General features: G+C 42.8%; 4 protein-coding genes across 4 annotated transcripts; 2 read left to right on the top strand and 2 right to left on the bottom strand.

Annotated features, from left to right (window-relative positions):
• Positions 1–234: 234 nt before the first annotated feature.
• On the bottom strand, positions 235–3,341 carry N7487_012013 (uncharacterized protein; the record flags this gene model as incomplete). The annotated part of the gene is made up of 11 exons (XM_056879743.1): positions 235–315; positions 370–549; positions 609–651; positions 719–735; positions 797–1,472; positions 1,524–1,739; positions 1,792–2,579; positions 2,641–3,015; positions 3,067–3,093; positions 3,180–3,266; positions 3,321–3,341. The coding sequence occupies 11 exons, from the start codon at positions 3,339–3,341 to the stop codon at positions 235–237; spliced, it is 2,511 nt and encodes an 836-aa protein (XP_056725062.1).
• A 619-nt stretch (positions 3,342–3,960) lies between these two features.
• N7487_012014 (urease accessory protein UreD) lies at positions 3,961–4,881 on the top strand (the record flags this gene model as incomplete). The annotated part of the gene is made up of 1 exon (XM_056879744.1): positions 3,961–4,881. One exon carries the CDS (start codon positions 3,961–3,963, stop codon positions 4,879–4,881), a length of 921 nt encoding a protein of 306 aa, XP_056725063.1.
• A 687-nt stretch (positions 4,882–5,568) lies between these two features.
• Positions 5,569–5,829, bottom strand: N7487_012015 (uncharacterized protein; the record flags this gene model as incomplete). The annotated part of the gene is given in 2 exon segments (XM_056879745.1): positions 5,569–5,674; positions 5,693–5,829. The coding sequence occupies 2 exon segments, from the start codon at positions 5,827–5,829 to the stop codon at positions 5,569–5,571; spliced, it is 243 nt and encodes an 80-aa protein (XP_056725064.1).
• A 10,523-nt stretch (positions 5,830–16,352) lies between these two features.
• On the top strand, positions 16,353–17,185 carry N7487_012016 (uncharacterized protein; the record flags this gene model as incomplete). Its single annotated transcript, XM_056879746.1, has 2 exons — positions 16,353–16,560; positions 16,989–17,185. The coding sequence occupies 2 exons, from the start codon at positions 16,353–16,355 to the stop codon at positions 17,183–17,185; spliced, it is 405 nt and encodes a 134-aa protein (XP_056725065.1).
• Between the last annotated feature and the right edge of the window lie 1,717 nt (positions 17,186–18,902).

The raw sequence follows: 18,902 nt of genomic DNA on the forward strand, positions 1-18,902 counted from the left end.
GTTTAACTATTTTCCGGTTTTCCTACTGTGAGACTTCTTTTTATTTCATTTCCATCCGTCCTTTGGGGTTTTCTGATGCAAGTGTTTTTGAGCTCTAGGGCAACTCCAGCACATACAGTGAAATGACATGGAAAATAGGGCTCCCGTTCTGCCCAGCCACATTAAATCCAAAGTTATATACAAAGTCCTGATATATAACAACAAACTCAACAGAGAGCCTTTACAAACTTCGGGCTAATATATGAAATATTGATGCGTCAGTGGAAGCGAGGTAGCCGCATCTGCTTTACAGTGCACTCCATCGGCCATAACCGTCTATAAACGATCAGTGTCTAATTCTAAGGTTTGAAACCCAAAGCGCGAACTTACAAAGGCTTCAGGATCAACCTCCATCTTTGGCGTGGCATTGTTGAATTTCATGTCAAGCTTAGTGACCGTGCGAGTATTCTTGACAATTTCGATCTGCTTTTTCAGGCCGTAGGATTTAACGGAACCGTTCTCCATGCCGGCCCTGGAAACAAACATCACACTACTTGAGGGTAGAAGGGGCTAGATTGTGGTCAGCTCGGAATATTTTATGGACATGGTGAGGACTAGATTAAACTTACTGCAAACATCGGTCGCGCAATGATGGGCTGAACGGTAGAAATCCTGCGACAGTAAGTATCCATGACAAGAGAGCAGGAGAGAAGAGCATAGATTGCAGAGTGGTTCTTACGATGCATTTGGATCACCCTATAACAATTGTTAGCACTTGACTTATATCCATCTAAGGTGTAGTATAGGGAAGACATACCATTTGAGCCGAAGCAATAAACCCCTTCTTGAGAACTTGGAATGGCTTGGTGCCAAAGCTTGCAGGTTCCCAGATCACCAAATCGGCAAGTTTTCCAACCTCAACACTGCCCACAACGTGACTGATACCCTGCGCCAGGGCTGGGTTGATGGTATACTTGCTGACATACCGCTTGACTCGGTGATTATCCGCTCCGGTATCCTCATCCTCGGGCAGCGGGCCACGTTCTACCTTGTTTTTATGAGCCAAATTCCAGGTGCGAAGAACAACCTCTCCACATCGTCCCATTGCCTGGGAATCAGATGACATCATACTAATCGCACCAGTATCGTGGAGGACATCTTCTGCAGCAATCGTCTCTGCACGAATTCGGCTGTCCGCGAACGAAATATCTTCGGGGATGTTCTTGGATAGATGGTGACAAGACATGACCATATCGAGATGCTCGTCAACTGTGTTGCAGGTGTATGGCTTGGTTGGGTTTGTACTGCTAGGAAGGACGTTGGCGTGCTGTACGAGAGAAATCATATCGGGCGCATGTCCACCACCAGCTCCTTCGATATGGTATGCGTGAACCGTCCTTCCTTTGAATGCAGCTGCCGTTCGCTCAACAAACCCTGACTCGTTTAAAGAGTCGCTGTGGATTTGGCATTGAATGTCGTGTTCTTCGCAGACACTGTAATGGGCATTAGTACTCGCGATGATCAAGCAAATAAGATTCATTTACCTTAAACAAGAGTCGATTGCTGAGGGAGTGCATCCCCAGTCTTCATGCAGCTTGAGGCCAGCGACACCTGCATTACACTGATCATGAAGACCGGGTTTGCCAGTATCACTGCCCTTTCCAATGACGCCAAAATTGACTGGCAGCGTGTCTAACGCTTGCATCATCTGTCGAATATAGGTCTTGCTCGGGGTGCAATTGGCGGCAACGGAGGCCGTACTGGACAAAATATTAGATCCAGACACCGCAATATCAATACTTGTGGTCTTACCTCGGACCAGTGCCTCCTCCAAACATGGTTGTGATACCCGACGAGATAGACTCTTCAACCTGCTGCGGACAAATAAAGTGAACATGGGTGTCGATACCACCAGCAGTGACGATTTTCCCCTCTGCAGCAATGATGTCCGTGTTGGATCCAATCACCAGAGCCGGGTTCACATTATCCATCACATCAGGATTACCAGCTTTTCCAATTCCCACAATAACCCCGTCTTTCACTCCAACATCAGCTTTAAAGATACCAGTCCAGTCAATTACCAATGCATTGACCAAAACCAGATCCGCACACTCATCATCTGCACGCCCAGCAGCTTGTCCGATTCCATCGCGCAAAGTCTTACCGCCTCCAAAGGTACACTCGTCTCCGTGTGCTGTGTAGTCCTTTTCGATCATCACCCAGAGATCTGTCGAGCCGAGACGGACCGAGTCACCGACAGTCGGACCATAAATCAAGGCATAAGAAAGTCGATCCATCTTGTATGGCTCTATCTTTTGTATATTAATGAGCACGTCCTCGGGGGTGTGTCGGAAGCCTTCCTCCTGGATACGTTGAAGTACCGCGTTGGTATGAGAGAGGTCAATGGTTCCAGTCGCAATACTGCTTCCTCCCTTGATAGTTTTGAGACCACTGATCTGCGTCAAATTCACAGTCTTGATATCGCCTGGCTCGAAACGAGTCGACGTCCCAGCGGGAATGTCGAGGTGATAGCCATAAGCTTTGATCCGGTCAAAATCCAGCTCCGGATTTGATTCAATAAAGTGGAAGTGAGAGCCGACCTACAATCAAAAGCTTATCAGTATATCTCTTCGAACTGTGTGTATAATAAAGGATGAATACCTGAATTGGCCGATCACCCTTGTTCGTGACCCTCAATTGAGTTCGCTTCCTGCCGGGGTTGAGCTCGATCATTCCTTCACCAGGTGAGATTGCTCCGGGCATCTTCAAAGGCTCGTACTCGGATTCTGGATATGAGGGGAATAAACTCTCCGGTGGAATGGGAAGGAAACTGCCATACATTGCCAGCTCAATATCGCCATTCTCGCTGCTAATGGGTTGATCGACAGTAACTAGATGCGTTCCTGTCGTAAAAGTCCCTTCAATCTGCAGAACTGTAAGGGTTGATATCACGGCCGGAAGGACATGCCGGCGGCCAAGGATATGTTTCCCGATAGACATGAGCTCCGATGCGGTGTGCTTGCCATCTCTCATCATCTAGGAATGGTTAGAGCTAGGTGGTGTGCTGGAACCGAGGCCAATACATACTTCTTGCAGCACATTTGTGATTAATGCCTAGTTACTCTATAATTAGTACATAGTCATTGATATCACTAACTTTGGAACCTTCCAGGGTTCCAAGGGATGAAGATTGCAGGTACCGTAGCTTCGGGGTAGTTTAATTTCACTCCTCTTGCTAGTCGTCGTTGGGCCAAAAGCCCAGTCTGGGCAATGACCAATTTATCCAACTAGGTTGTTCGTTAGTTGTCGGAACAAAAGATCAAACTATTCATCCGCCATACCTCGCGGGCTATCAACTGCATCACGATTCGCAATTTGAAGTCAACTTTTCCTTGTAAGCGCGATACAAGCTGATATTAACTGGTGAACTTCAAATGCCCGTTTGTAGCAAGTCGGAATGTAGATCTTTTTCAAGAACTCGGCAAATGGAGTGGGAAGGGACTTAGTCATGAATTTACGCATGAACTCGATCAGCCCTGCATATAAAATAGGCGCTTTGGCCTTTTAAGAGTGGGTAATACGTAGATACCAACAGTCACGTTGGTCATCGCCGGTTTAACCGCCACTCGGCCAACAAAAGTTGTGGGGGAGGGCTTCAAGGTACGACCTATCGGCCATCGTTGTCCGCAAGCGGCAAATGACGTTGACAAAATCTTATGTTCAATCTGCCATGCCAATTTTTATCAAAGGCTAAACTCCACCGACAAATTTCCCGATGGTAAGTAGAAGCCCACGAGTATGTCAGGTCCTTTTCGCCGAAGAGACTCAATTTATGGTTCTACTGTTGATGTCCCCAAATTCCACCTGTGAACTCCAAATCGATTTCTAGCAGTCCACCATTCGTTACTGCTAGTAAAATGGAACCATCAACCTGACTTTGTCCCTCAAAGTTGTGGGAGTTCATCTGTGCGAAAAGTCACCATGGCGGTTTCCCAGAAACCCCAGTCAGGTACCGGCCAACTTGAAGTTCACGCCTTTTGTGGCTCTTCTATTTCCACACTTTCATGCACATATCCTCTGAAACTTGTGTCGCCGCCATCCAGACCAACTGACCGCGCTGTCCTTGTCTTTATGATGAGTTACGGTGGCGGGCTGGTCGCCGGCGACCGTGTAGACTTGAACATCAGAGTTCGGCCGAAGTCGCGACTAGCCCTTCTCACGCAAGGAAGCACGAAGGTGTACAAGACACCATCCAAGTCAATATGTTCACACCAAAACCTCACCGTCACAGTGGATGAAGGAGCAGCGCTCCTGCTGTTACCGGACCCGGTACAGCCATTCAAAGACAGTTTGTATGAGCAATGTCAAATATTCCATGTCCACCATTCTTTGTCCAGTACACTAGTCCTAGACTGGGTTTCCGAAGGACGAACTGCGATAGGCGAGGCATGGAATTTTTTTGGATGGAAAGGTCGAAATGAGATTTGGTCACTTCCTAATCCAAACAAAGGAACCACGAAGAAGCTTTTGATCCGAGATAGTCTGGTTCTGGATGAAACATCGTCTACCAAGCCAAGCTATAAAAATGAGATGGACGGTCTCGGAGTTTTTGGTACTCTCATCATCCGGGGCCCAATGTTCCGTACTCTCGGTGACTTCTTTCTCGGAGAGTTCTCCCATCTCCCGCGTATTCGAGCAAATGGGAAACCTCATGAACAAGTTGATTTGCACTTAGGTGAATCTGTCAAAACATGGACTGCTGCTTCTGTGCGAGGCTCTGTCATAGTGAAATTTGGGGCTCCGGATGTAGATGCTGCGAAACGTTGGTTGAGAGACATGTTATTACGAGATGGAACAGTGGAGAAGGAATTTGGAGCACGCTCTTTGTTGTGTCTGCAGTGATTTGCGTGACTGATATGCTGTTGCCCGATTCGGAGGTTGTTCTGATGGTATATCTCTACCATGGCAAAGATTGCCATTCCCCAGCAGATTTGTTTTATCATATACTAGCTAGAATCAAATAATACATGTACACACATATATACGTATATCTTCAAATTGCGAAATAGTGAAGGGCTTGATTGCGCGACTAACGGACACTTGCTGGATGAGGATGAAAAAAAGAAATTGCCGATTCCGAGATTCACCAGGACAACCTTCCAATATTGGAAACTATAAGAGGCCGTGCTAAAGTCAATCTGGCCAGCGCCCCCTTTCCTGCCCTTCCTCCTTCAGCGGAAATTCCCTTCTGGCTGCTATCATGTAGAACTATCACCCCAAAAACGAAGAAGGGACATCGGGTTCCCGCACAGCGAGACTCATCACCCGGTCGATAACCAATGGGAGTCCAACCATTCACCAAATCCCCATCTGCATAATGCTCAGTCATATTTGAGCAGTGGTGGGCGTGACTTATCGAATTAGAGATCATGAAGAAGGTATAATGATCGACATGCTTTATCTATATGAGCAAACGGGCCACATTCTTTTTATTTCCTTCTTTCTCGCACTATCCAATATCTCACTATCACGTAACCCAACATAGCAGGCCATCATACACAGCAAGCTATCCATCCATAAATAAAAAAGTTAACATGTCGGCGTCCTTCCATCTCGGTGCGCAATTCTGGCCACAACACAACCACCAGTTTCCACACCTTGCTTGTTCATCATGTATGATAGATATATGACAGACCTAGATCGATTGATTTACAAAAAAAAATAATCAAAAAAGCAAAAATAAATGGGACGAGCCGGGATCGAACCAGCGACCTTGCGAACTTCAATCGCACGCTCTCCCAACTGAGCTATCGTCCCATTTGGGATGTATATTGAGGCCCAGGTTGACATTATGAATCTAGATAATCTATCGGAATAACCCAGACAGTAGGCAAACCTTAGTAACTAAATTGAGATATAACAAAATGTTCGTTAAATTGGAATTTCTTTCTAAAGCCCAGGCCCTATACAATATAATATATATGTATGTATACATGTTTTTTATCTTCCAAAAAAAATATTTTCTCTACATATTTACTATAATATATATGGCAATCCCTTATATTTCTTTAGAGCAGAATAATTGACTGATTCTGACCCTGGGTCGCCGCTGCAACCGCCTGACATCTGGACCTTCGAGTATTTTGTGGAGTATTTTGATCGGCCGAAGTTGACAGACTTGGTTTCGATATAACGAATGCTCTATGAACGGCGAATGAACTAGGTTCGTAGCAAATGGGAGAGAGATTCGTTAGTATTTCGCAGGTTATATATAGAAAAGTCTCCTGCATGCGTTTCTTTGCCGCCTTCGTATACTCTGTACACCTGAAAAGAGCATCCAAAAGACCAACAAAAAGATATGACAAGACCGCATAAGTGGCCGGCTAGTCTTAGGTTTTTTTTTTGAGAAAAAAAAAAGTCCGGCTAAACCATGTTTCTTTTCATGCATAGCAGTGAAAAAATGCAAAAATTTAATGGGACGAGCCGGGATCGAACCAGCGACCTTGCGAACTTCAATCGCACGCTCTCCCAACTGAGCTATCGTCCCACTTGGGATGAAGATCGACGCCTAGATAAACATCATTAACGTAAACAAATACAGGCACTATATTCTGGCGTTCAAACAGCACCTAGGAATGCAACCAATAACCAGGCAAGACCTTAGAATAAAAGCTGCGTGTAATAGGTGCAAGTTACAGAATACTAATTTCATGGCCCAACATGTAAACCATAGCTCAGATATATTTCGGGGGAACATTGACCTTCCTCCTGATTAAATATATATTGCAGCCAATGCAGCGAATGACACTAAGTCCTTCTGTACCTACTACATACATGTATACGTCCCACCCTTATAATAATGAACATTGAGAAATATATGTAGTGGCAAGGCCATAATATCACATACCGTCCAGCAAAAAATAAAAGAAAATAAAACAAAGTAAACGAAAGCAACTGCAGAAATGTGACCATAGACCTTGTGTCGTTATATTAGTCTAACGTCACAAATAGGCACCGCGCAGAGTTGTAGACCCCTGTCTATCTGGATGCCTTAAGTCCCCCTAGGAATATTTAGAAGGACTTAGGTATGGAATTACATGAAAAAGGGTCAGACCGTAGAAAGTCACCCATGTATTGGTATAGATGCGTATTCGGTCGACTGCTTCTTAACTCTAGATGTGGCCTGTTGTACACAGTTTGAGCGCTATCGAAGGGTTATTTTTGTGGCTCTCCAATATAGATGCCAACGAGAAGCGAAGGAGAGAGAGCATTGAATGTTACAGAGAGTGAGCTGCCCGACTATTTATCTCTATGGTTATTGATGACTTTTATACAACAGAGTTATTCTTATTCTATAATTCTTACTCACACTCAATCAAGCACATACGACCATAGGGTGTGGAAAACAGGGCTTCCCGTCCGCTCAGCCGTACTTAAGCCACACGCCGGTGAGTTAGTAGTTGGGTGGGTGACCACCAGCGAATCCTCACTGTTGTATGTTTTTATCTTTCTTTTTTTGTATTATATACACACACCCTCTGCACAGTAATTTTCAATGCGCCCAATGTAGGTTGAATGAGAGGTACGAACGGGGGAACAGTTCTAGCATAGGGGCGATAGCGGCTAGCTCGCTTTGAACCTATGCTGGGCCCTTCTTTTGCTCCTCTATGATTTGCTTTATTGTCAGAAATATGATCTGTGGGAAAAAATACAGGCTATTTTATTACTAGACCATAGCAAAAACTTCGGTTCCTGTTTATGGCCTAGGGAGGCCTTATTCTTAGTTCGATATGTTCACCTCAAAAACAACTAGGGGGAATTTTAAAAAAAATGTGCCAGAAGTTATTAAGCGATAGTATGAATCTCAGTATAGTTGGCTGACTTCGTAATTGATTAGATTCCAAGGTTCGACCAAGCTTTTCCTGGCGGCGGCCTAAACCCATAAACTCTTTTTTCGCCCTCGGGACTCGTTCTACCCATGTCCCTGCTGAGATGTGCCTACAAATGACCCCAGTGCTCCAACTGCAAGGACTGTGCCGAATGTTAATGGTAGGCTGTATCAATTGCCAGGATTCCTCCAACATGAAAAACTACACTAATTGCAAAAATTGCCCCAACTTGAAGGTAGGATTGTGACATGGAGTATGATTGAACAACTATAACCCACTGGCTTTTGAACGGATAGAACCGAGACGGTGCTGTCAATGAGTCTAGGTAAACAAATGAAGGCAAGCAATGAAGCTTAGAAGTGTCGGAAAGACTATTTTCTGCGCGGCTGCTACCCTCTATTCTCCTGGATTTTTAGAGCAGGAAGATAACTGAAACATTGACATAAATTTCTCTCCCTTAATATTAACATGATATCACTATTAGCTCTGACCTTGGTGTTTCTAGACTTCTGCCTGACGGAACGCGTCTGTGTTCGAAGGAGAGCGACATAGCGGTGCTGCATCGAAGAACGAACGGGAAATCAGCACTGACATACTCCAGTTGTATTTATGCGATGACTTACTTGTTCTCTTGTCTACTAGGATTTCTTTCAAATCCCGTCGGTCTCCCCTAGAAAAAGATTGAGGATTATCACTTTGATGGTGGATAACCATATAAACCTTGACAACTCCATTCCTCCTCAAGTGAGAGGAAAACAAAACCAAAAACATACAACAGTGAGGATTCGCTGGTGGTCACCCACCCAACTACTAACTCACCGGCGTGTGGCTTAAGTACGGCTGAGCGGACGGGAAGCCCTGTTTTCCACACCCTATGGTCGTATGTGCTAGGTTATGTGTGAAAGAAAACTATATTGACGAATTATAATGTCTAGCCAATCAAAGAGACGTAGGGCAGGGCTCACGCCGACTACAAGCCATTAGATTCAATAGCTGGTTGTGATGCACCGGCGTTAAATTGCCCATTAGCCCCGTCTAAAAGCAAGCCAAAGATTCCTGTCAATTTTGACTTTGTTGGATCTTTTATAATTTATTCTATTATATTGAGTCTCAGAGTTTCTATCGTGGAGTGGGATCACCTAACTGAGGAACAGGGCCAAAGATCTTTTCAGGTCTGGCTTCAGCTGCTGTCTAAGTAGTCGCCCGCTTTGCTATTGATACTTGCAAGCCAACATCGCTCTAGAGATGCAAAAGCAATTGATGTGACGAATCTGACCGTGGGATCTTACATTCTCTCACCCTTCTGCTCAGGGGGGGGATTCTTCGTCCGTTGTACTCCTTTCGTCTGTCCGCGAAGCTATCTCTACTCTGAGATACATGGTGTCAAATTGGAGCTCTGTATACAATTGGGTAGTATGGTATGTCCATATATCTCCACGCCCCCCTTTTTGGTACCGGTTACTAATTATATAGATAATGCAACTTCTAACTATATTGTCCGTTCACCCCTTTCTTCGTGGTATTCGGCAACATCATCCACAGCCATGGTACCCAGACATCTGCCACGGTAGACTATTTCGCAGCAATGAGATCACAGATGCGCTTTCTAGCAACTGTATGCTCCAGGCTTCAGGCTTCAGCATACAGTGTCTTCTTTCCTGAAACTAGCTCAGGGTCATGCTTCCCACCACGTCCTGACTGCGACTGTTGAAAAGCCGGACAAGGCATCTCAATCACAGCCTGAAGAGCATATGGGCAGCCGCGACCAAGGCCCTGGATGTCCAGTGGATCTTCATCTTGGAGAATTTAACGTTGCCAAGTATCTCGAATGGTTACCTACAGAGATGAGCCCCTCATAGTCTATATTTGACGCCGATCAGCCCGGTGTGTCTTGTTCACGTCTTAGTGATAAGGGGTCCATTCCAGAGAACATGTTTGGTTGGTTTTCTTGGGACACCTATTACTCAGGAATCGAGGCGTAATATAAAACCTTTGAATATTCATTCTCAATTGTTGTAAATTTAAATCTTCTTTATGTTGCATAATTGTCGACCAGCTATTAATCAACTGGGCTTGTGGCTTAGTGGTATAGTACTCCCTTGGCATGGGAGTGATCCAGGTCGATTTCTTGCAAGTCTTTTTGTTTTTTTTTTCTTAGTCTTGGTAGCCAGTTTCAAAGACACCTGGGTGGTCGTTATACGCATTTCGAGGTCGGACAGCAACAAACATCCCCTCCAGCACTCTTCGTGTATGATTAAGCCTATACAAGGCAAATCCTGTACCCTCGAAACCCCCATCTTGTGAAGGAACTAATATATCCTGCCCATGATATTCACTCTTTCCACTTTAGCATGATGTAAGATGATTTGTCCTCGGTTTATTCCCCTAGAATGCATCCTATCTGGGGATGGGCCTCACATGGGTTTGTTGTTTGATTTTAGCATCAATTGTACTTACAGAAGATGATCCACTATCATCCATCGTCAAGCTTCGGGTCTCACAATGTCACAGGCCTGAATCAGCTTTAGAATTAGGTAGAATTGTATGTTTCACTCATCGACGTATTGAATCGGGTAGTTGGTTATATGGCTATTACAATAGGACCACAGAAGTCGAACAAAACCCAGTAATCGAAATCCATCGGGCGATCAAGTCTGTCCAAATGAGAAGAACCGCACCACAGCCTAGAAATGTGAAACCCTCTTAGAGATGATCGAATGAGGCGCACACCTTGGGCCTCAACGCATTTTCTAGTATCATGATTACAAATATTATTTCGAACAAATCTCCCTGGAAGCCACGAGGAGATCATGACCATGCCTAATCATTCCAACACATTCCAACATGACTACAACGGAATACTATGGCTCCTCCTTTACTCTTCCGGGAAGAATGACATTCGCCCCAATAACGCAAGCTCACCCGCCTAACTACTAAACGAACAGGATTGTGGCTCATGTGTAGTAGGTAGCCATTATTATTTCCGTGGGTTGACGGACTCCTTGTCGAATAACAAAGAGGAATATAATCCGATGGAGATTTTTCAAAAAAAAAAATTTATATCTTTTAGATGGGGGCAAAAGGAATGAGCGACGCAGGGATCGAACCTGCAGTCTTCTGAGAATGTAGTTATAGAGGATAACTCAACCGAAATCAGACGCCTTACCATTAGGCCAGCCGCCCTTGCTTATGTACTCGATGACCGAGTTTCAAACCTCTTGCTAGACCAGAATGTACCCCTTTAGCAAGGGCTTCATGTCTGAATGTTTGAATTTGCACTGCTATCTAATGAACGTATTTCGTATCTAAACTGCACAGCCGAATTACTAGAGCAAATGCGATATACGCGACACTTATATGTTATCAATCAACGTTTTCTACTATTTTATAATTTACCGATGAGTATTGGCGAGCATTCTTAGTATTATATATCAATTTCAACCAGATTCAAAACTTGGATCATTGTAGTATTGAAACACAAATTGCTAAGCTTCGGAAATATATATCTCTATTACTGAATTAATAAATTCCCCTCAACTCTATCAATTGGCTAGGTATCATATAAAAAGCATTAGGCTACGAGGAAAAGTTCCCGTAGACAAAGGGTTGCCGCAATATCCAATTATAATTTATTAGATTTACTATGTGTACTAGACTATGTAGCTCGCCTATGAAATACGTTACTACGTATTATAATTTCTTCTCAATATAGATGAAGATTTTAACCGCCATATAAATCGAGGTATCTCCGTACTCTTGGGTGGTCCATAAGTCCCAAAAACACATAGCTTTCATATCTACATACTAACGCACTTGTAGAATAAACTGCACCTAGGAAGGCTACCTTGCCTAGTTGGTGTATTCCATATACGGGATGTACAATTAGATATCGCAACAACGGTTATCTACACGACCATATCCTTGTAGCATAGTGCTTCATATATGATATGTAGCTAATATGTAGAGGCCAAGGAAATTTATTAAAGCAGTGGTACACGTTCTACTAGCGTACGTAGGTCCAAAAAAATGAAGCTTTTGACTTCCATACAAATTCAGGCATCTCCAAAAGTGAACTTCCAAACCGGCCAAAAATATGGAGATGTCTGAATTTATATTGAAGTCAAAAGCTTAGGTTGATGTATTAAAGATTTACGGTGCATTGTATTAGAGTGGTGTATAAAGCGGTACTAATTCAGGTAAATTCAGGTATCCAGGATCAACCCCCCCCCCAAGAGGGGTTTGACCCCTGGCCACACCATACAAAAGACATATTAACTAAAACCCTTATATCTCAACCATAATACCACCTGGGTAGAAAATAAAGCTACATTTTGATGTCCAGCCCTCCGTTATATGTATCAAAGAGGGATTAATTAGTTTATGAATAAGTAGTGTTTAGGGTAGTAGTTAAGGAGGAAGTTCTTATAATCTTGTATGTACGTATATAGTAAGTAGGCAGGGGTTTTTAATCGACTTTAAGATAGCAAATAATATCATTTTTTTTAAAAAAATAGAGAATTAACTTATACTAATTCTTTAAGATCAAGTTATATTCCTGATATTAAACGTTGTGGTCGCGATACAAGGGTTTTTACTTAATATACCTTATGTATGGGCATCCCATACAAAAAGCATTTTTATGTTTTGTATGGTGCGGCCCCAAACCCCTTTCGGGGTTGAGGCGAAAGCGCAGGGCCGGGTACAGCTTTGTATATTGGATAAAGAACAAGCCTATCAAATAAGGACTTAATTATCTTTGTTGCTTCAGCAAAAAAAATTGCGTGAGCGACGCAGGGATCGAACCTGCAATCTTCTGAGAATGTAGTTATCGAGGATAACTCAACCGAAATCAGACGCCTTACCATTAGGCCAGCCGCCCTTGCTTATGTACAACCTTCATTGATGTGACTATGAACTTACTGCCCTTGCTCAAAACAACTTCAAGGAATTTCATAGCTATTATGGTAGCGACATGTGCTCACTATTTACTACCTTTGTCTATTCTCTCTTATCTGCGGCGTTATAATTCAAGTATAGAAGTTTCAAGTAGGCAGATAGTTACAGGTTGACAACAAAAACCCCTACACCTCTCCGAATTCACTCCTAGTTCCCGTTCCCTGTTGTATGTAGCGCTCGGTAAAGCCCAACGAGCAGTGAGCCACGGGCCTGGGCTTCGAAGGCCAACCTAGCCTATCTCAGCGCTAACAAATCGGCCTTTATAATCGCTATATCACGACTTTCAACTGGGCGTATAAAGTTCAAATTTGAAAATCTAGGCTCATACTAGCTATATGTAGATATTTTTAATTTTGAACCAAATCCTATAAGCAAGTGTCGAGGTATCGCGGAAAAGGTAAAAGTTCATATTTTAATATCAGATCACATATCTGTCTATGGTTTATACAGCAGTACGATCATTTTCTAGTAGCGCCACGATTTTTTTAGAATTTCTAATGAACGCATCTTTTTCACTTTTTCAGACCTGGAAGTAGTGATTGATTCTGGATCATTTAAACCAGTAAAATATTACCTTTATGATAAGGTTTATAAACGGGAATAAAACGAAGGGTAATTTTAAATCCCCGAAAAGAGGGTTAAATTTTATGTCTGTACTGTTTGGAGCCTATTTTAGAACCTATTATCCTATAATGGGCTTCTACCTTAGTCCTATAGCCCATCGGTAGGGCCGAGACCGAACCCATTTGCGGGTAGGGCCCAAATTAGTCTTTGGGCCTTGTGGGCTCTGCAGCTGTTTAGTTGTTTGGTGTGACTGTGTATTGCGAGTGTTGGATCATCCAGTACGCTAGAGAGCATAAAACTTGGAGTGTTTCCCTTTTGACTATGTAGTTAGTTAGATTCCACCTAGTTTGGGGTCTTCAGGTAGCATGTGATATTTGAGTTTTAGATCTTCCACGAATCTTAGAGCCATAGAAATAATATATTAATACTATTCAATCTCTTTGCACTCGGTCGAGGCTAGATCTACTGATGTCATTCCACAAGTATAAATACATATATTCCTCATTGATCTATATGAAGAATCAGAAGAAGTCAAATGAGCAGCGATAGCATAGAGTGCTAGATTCTCCTATACTCTGTTGACCAAAAGCAGTCCCAACTGAAAGGAAATTCTCTGAAAAAACATGATGTATCCTGTTTATAGGAATGGGTAAGAAAGGTGTTTATCTGAATCAATTCCGCTAATCTGGAATCTTATATTTTTCTAGGTGGCATACGAGGATCATATGGCGTCTTTTAGGTACCGGCAAGCCTAAAGAACAAATTGAGCGTCTGGACTCAGTGTATACTCGGAAGGGATTTCCCGGGAATGCAGACGCAATAATTCCTTCAAGGCTGATTGTTCCGGGAAGCGAAGAAATTCGACATGAATATCCTTTAAAATTTGAGTTTCAAAGCTGCTAATGGGGGGAGGGTCTTGCAACATGCTCGAAGTATTGTGATTTCGATATGATTGGTTGTGATAGCCTGGGGCAACCCGCTATTTAAATATCTGTGCTCTTGGATCTCAAATAATTCCTATAATCCTTTTACAGATTTTCTTATGGAAGATCAAGGAAGAACAGTAGTTAAGAGTTTAATTGATCAAATTATCTAGATTTATGCATGCTAAACAGCTAAAAATGTCTAGTGTGCCAACCTTCACTAAATCATTGTTCTAATATAAACATGGCCTTAAGTTATCATTAAAATTGTAATGAGATGGTTTGAAGACAATCTCGGAGGCTGACGGCATGGATCTGCTATGCCATGTTTTAGGGAAGCTAATGAAGTCTTTGATATGACTGATCCACGCTTGGTTTAACCTACTATACACTGGCGATCTTGAGACCTAGAATGGGATGGAATAGAAGCATTTTTCAATCCCATCAAGCTATTTTGCTCTACAGAGTGGGCGGGGAGGTGTTGGTGGGTATGGTATAATACGGATAGTCGGCGGCTTATGCGGCCTTGTGATGTATGTAACAGACAAAGACCCTAGCGCCTAAAGGGTGCGATATATAGTTAGACACCAACTACAAATTCGTACTTCGCAACGAAATCTAAACTCGGTTGGTAGATATTTAGGGGTAGAAATTTCCCCCACTAAGTTTTCAAGGTCATTACGCCTTACCGGCAAAAAGAGTGGCCCAAAAAGAAGGTCGTGCCCGGGATCGAACCAGGATTGCTGGTATCAGAAACCAGAGTGATGGCCATTACACTACACAACCAATTTTTTTCTTAACCATTGGTAGGGTGATACATGACCCTAGGACACAAAACAGGTGATACATAGACATAATCCCGAGTACACATATTTATAGTTCGAGAAGAAGTCTACGGGAGTCGGTTGACGGATCTTCGAGCCAGGAACAGAAATCGAAGCCATGTCCGCGAAAAAAAGATAGCCCCCACTATTTTTTCTTTCCTCCTACCGGGGTGCTTTTCCCGCCATCATGCATTGCACGCAAAAAGAAAGGTCCTGCCCGGGATCGAACCGGGATTGCTGGTATCAGAAACCAGAGTGATGACCATTACACTACAGAACCAATTTTTTTGATGCATGGGAATCCTTATATTGAATTGAATATCTTCATATTCCATCAAGGCTGGTTCGATTGTGGGTAGGGAAGGTGACGAAGACAACCTTCAGTTTTTTGATATGTGCCGCTGAGCGGTCGAGATAAGATAAGCTTATACCACGTGTCGTACCGGTCAAGTTGAGTCAGCTGACCTTGGGAACTCCGACCTGGAAAGTGGCAGAATATCCTGGGATAGATTCATGCCCGAGAAGGCAGTAACGCAGAAATCACCCCCAGTGGTTAGCTGTAGTGAGATCCCCTATAAAAAAAAATAATGTAAATAAGTTCAATAACCCAGTGCAATTATCGGGTTTTCATCTTGTTTGGTTTTTGTATTGGGTGATCCTTTTATGTTGTATACTCTCTCCCGTGCGCTTCCTTGCCATCTATGTGAGTACATGCTATTGCCACTCTGTCTGACTTGTATACACTGTTGTTTGGGGTTGCTATTGATTTATGTGCTTTTGTGTCTACATAGATATGTATGCAAGTACGATTCTAGAGATATAGGAATTCTGACATTGGGTGTGATCCGAATATATATATTTTGGATATAGATAGACAGCAATCAACCGTAATAATCAAATCACGCATGTTTATCCAATACAATGTAACCAATAAATATGCCCATCATGACACGAGCACACGATACACAAACCCTAAAGGAGCACGAAGAGAGTTGAATGCGAGACTCTGAGAAGTATCCGGCATGCTTGGAAATCCGTAGAGATAATAATCTTCGCAGTCAAAATGTATGACACAAGGTATTGGAGTCCCCCCAATCCTTGTGACTAGTGAGAACCAGATAAGGCAGTCATAGCTTTCTCTATAGTTCAACTGTTGGCTTTTCTATCACTCTTAACGTTAACTTTAGCCTCAAGTAATTTTTAAATATCATCTTGAAATGTACTTAGGTTGTCATCCCGAACATGACATCATCCCAGATGGGACGATAGCTCAGTTGGGAGAGCGTGCGATTGAAGTTCGCAAGGTCGCTGGTTCGATCCCGGCTCGTCCCATTACTTTTTGCATTTTTTTGACCTACCTACTTACTACATTCACTTGGGGAGACAGGAAGAATGATGACGGATTGATTAATAATGAATCAATTGGTTGGTGTGTAATGAGTGGTGGTCCCAATTGGTTACGGGTTCTTTTCTTGTAAGGATATTTATTATACCCGCAACTTTTGTTTATATGGATTTGTCCTTGGAAATATCGTTGATGTATTATTTATGTAAGATACTCTTATTTTAAAAAAGATGAGAAAAACAAGCAATTGTTGAATAAGTAATGGGGGTTTTTTTTGTATGGTTTTGTAGGTAGTAACAAGAATAGTCGCCCGCTCATGCCATATCTTTTTTTGTATGTTCTTTTTGGATCTCTTTTTTATGTGTATATGAAGGTGGTAAAAAGCATGAACTCCGCAAGATATTTTTCTATTTATAACATTTGATGAATTAGACAATAGTTACTTGTAGCTACATAACCATTTCCAGAAACCGCATTCCTTGTAGGGGGACTTTGTTTAGATTCATAGTTCCTAACAATCACTCGATCTACATCCCAAATGGGACGATAGCTCAGTTGGGAGAGCGTGCGATTGAAGTTCGCAAGGTCGCTGGTTCGATCCCGGCTCGTCCCATTATTTTTTGTATTTTTGCCCCCCTCCCCACCGCTACCCGGCTCAAGCATATGAGCCCAGGTCGGGACGAGTCTAGAATACTGCAAAGCTAGCCAGTCCAAAGCAAATTTCCTGACATAGGTGCTACCTACTGCTTAGGTAGGGTGGGTGTAAGTACGTAGCACCCCTTTTTTTTAAATTGGAAAAAAATACCTCTGGCAAACGTATGTACACTTACAGAGTTACCTGGGATCAAAATCCAAGGCCCTATTAGCGTTTGAGGTTATCTGTCGAAAAGTCGTCTGTAAATCTTGAACCCTTTCCGCCCTCCCTGCTGTGTAGACTATCTCAAGTACCTAGGTATATATCTCAAGAATGTTGAACAAATATAGGTAGGACTATACTGCACGTAACAAATGGGATAACCTCTTGCAAATGTGATATTAGGAGGTATCAAGAATAAATTGTAGAAACGTCTAATCTGTTACTTAGAATGGAAGACTGGAAGGCTATGTCTATGAGCTTCACTACTATGTACTGTCGATCTAAAAACCCTTCGTTGATATTAAATTCGAATTTGTAATGGAATCAGAAATAAACAGTGATGATGTTAGTTTCTACTAGATTCTATTAAACGAAAGTAGCCTAGATTGAAATGCTTTCCTACGATATAACACAATGTATGATATAGCAGATCTCAAATCGTATCGAAGGCGCTAATCTCGATTGCGTAGGAGTTCACTCCTGGCAAGCCAGAATGTATACCGAGTTAGGGTTAGCGTTGAAATCCTGGATTCTCAGAATTTAGTCCGGTTCTCAATAGAGAAGGGGAAAAGACATCTAGATAGACTACCAAAACGATATAACAAGGCTACACGGGCTATTCTTGTGGCATTCCAAGATTATAGTGAGTAATTGATATGCTTTCTAGAAAATGCGACCGTAGACCTTCTGTACGGTAGCCCTATCTAAAAGGTAATTATAGCAAGAAATCCTCACCGAACTATGGAGTATGTAGACTCGTGAGAACCCAAATCCAGGTTGTGCTGGTCCGAGCACCCAAACAATTGTAGTCAGATTTATCATGCCGACTTAGGCCTCAATCTGCATCCCAAATGGGACGATAGCTCAGTTGGGAGAGCGTGCGATTGAAGTTCGCAAGGTCGCTGGTTCGATCCCGGCTCGTCCCATTATTTTTTGTTTTTTTCCCTGGCCAGTCAGTCTCGTTGGGATATCATGAAGTGGGGCGATAGATAGCTCAATTGAGAGAGCGTCCATGGGTGGTCAGGCAGTGGAAATTTACTCCAATCACATACATCTTGCCCGGCTCGCCCCATCTTCTCTTTTTTTGTCTTAAGCGCCTTTCCAAACTAGACAGACCTTCTTACATTATTATGCCTGGGATGTAGTACCTAATCACAGTTGGTTGAGACTGATTTTGTTAAGTCACTGTTGTAATAGGGTAATTGTTCCTAGACGGAGGACGTAACGTGCTCTACATCCAGTCCCCAATTCTGCGGGAGGTAGTGTAAATAATTATTCCTTTATAATGGCGAAAGACCGCTTTTGACACTCTTAGCCCCTTAAGACCATGGCTGCTAGAGAGTTTATGTGCCAATGACTATCTATCTATATATGAAAGGAGAGAAATACCTATCTGACTAGAAGAACCTGGGAAGCCCTTAGAGAGCTAGCCAATAAATATACAGAAAGACCTAGATAGTCGTGTTCCTAACAAAGGAAGAATTCGCAGGGCGTTGATATGTGGTTATGTGGTTATGTCATTATAATAGTTGGGTAGAAGGAGGAGGAAGGAAGATAATGGTAGCA

Source organism: Penicillium crustosum (genome assembly GCF_028827405.1).
Source record: "Penicillium crustosum strain IBT 35664 chromosome Unknown utg000005l_segment0_segment0, whole genome shotgun sequence".
Classification (NCBI taxonomy): Eukaryota; Fungi; Ascomycota; class Eurotiomycetes; order Eurotiales; family Aspergillaceae; genus Penicillium; species Penicillium crustosum.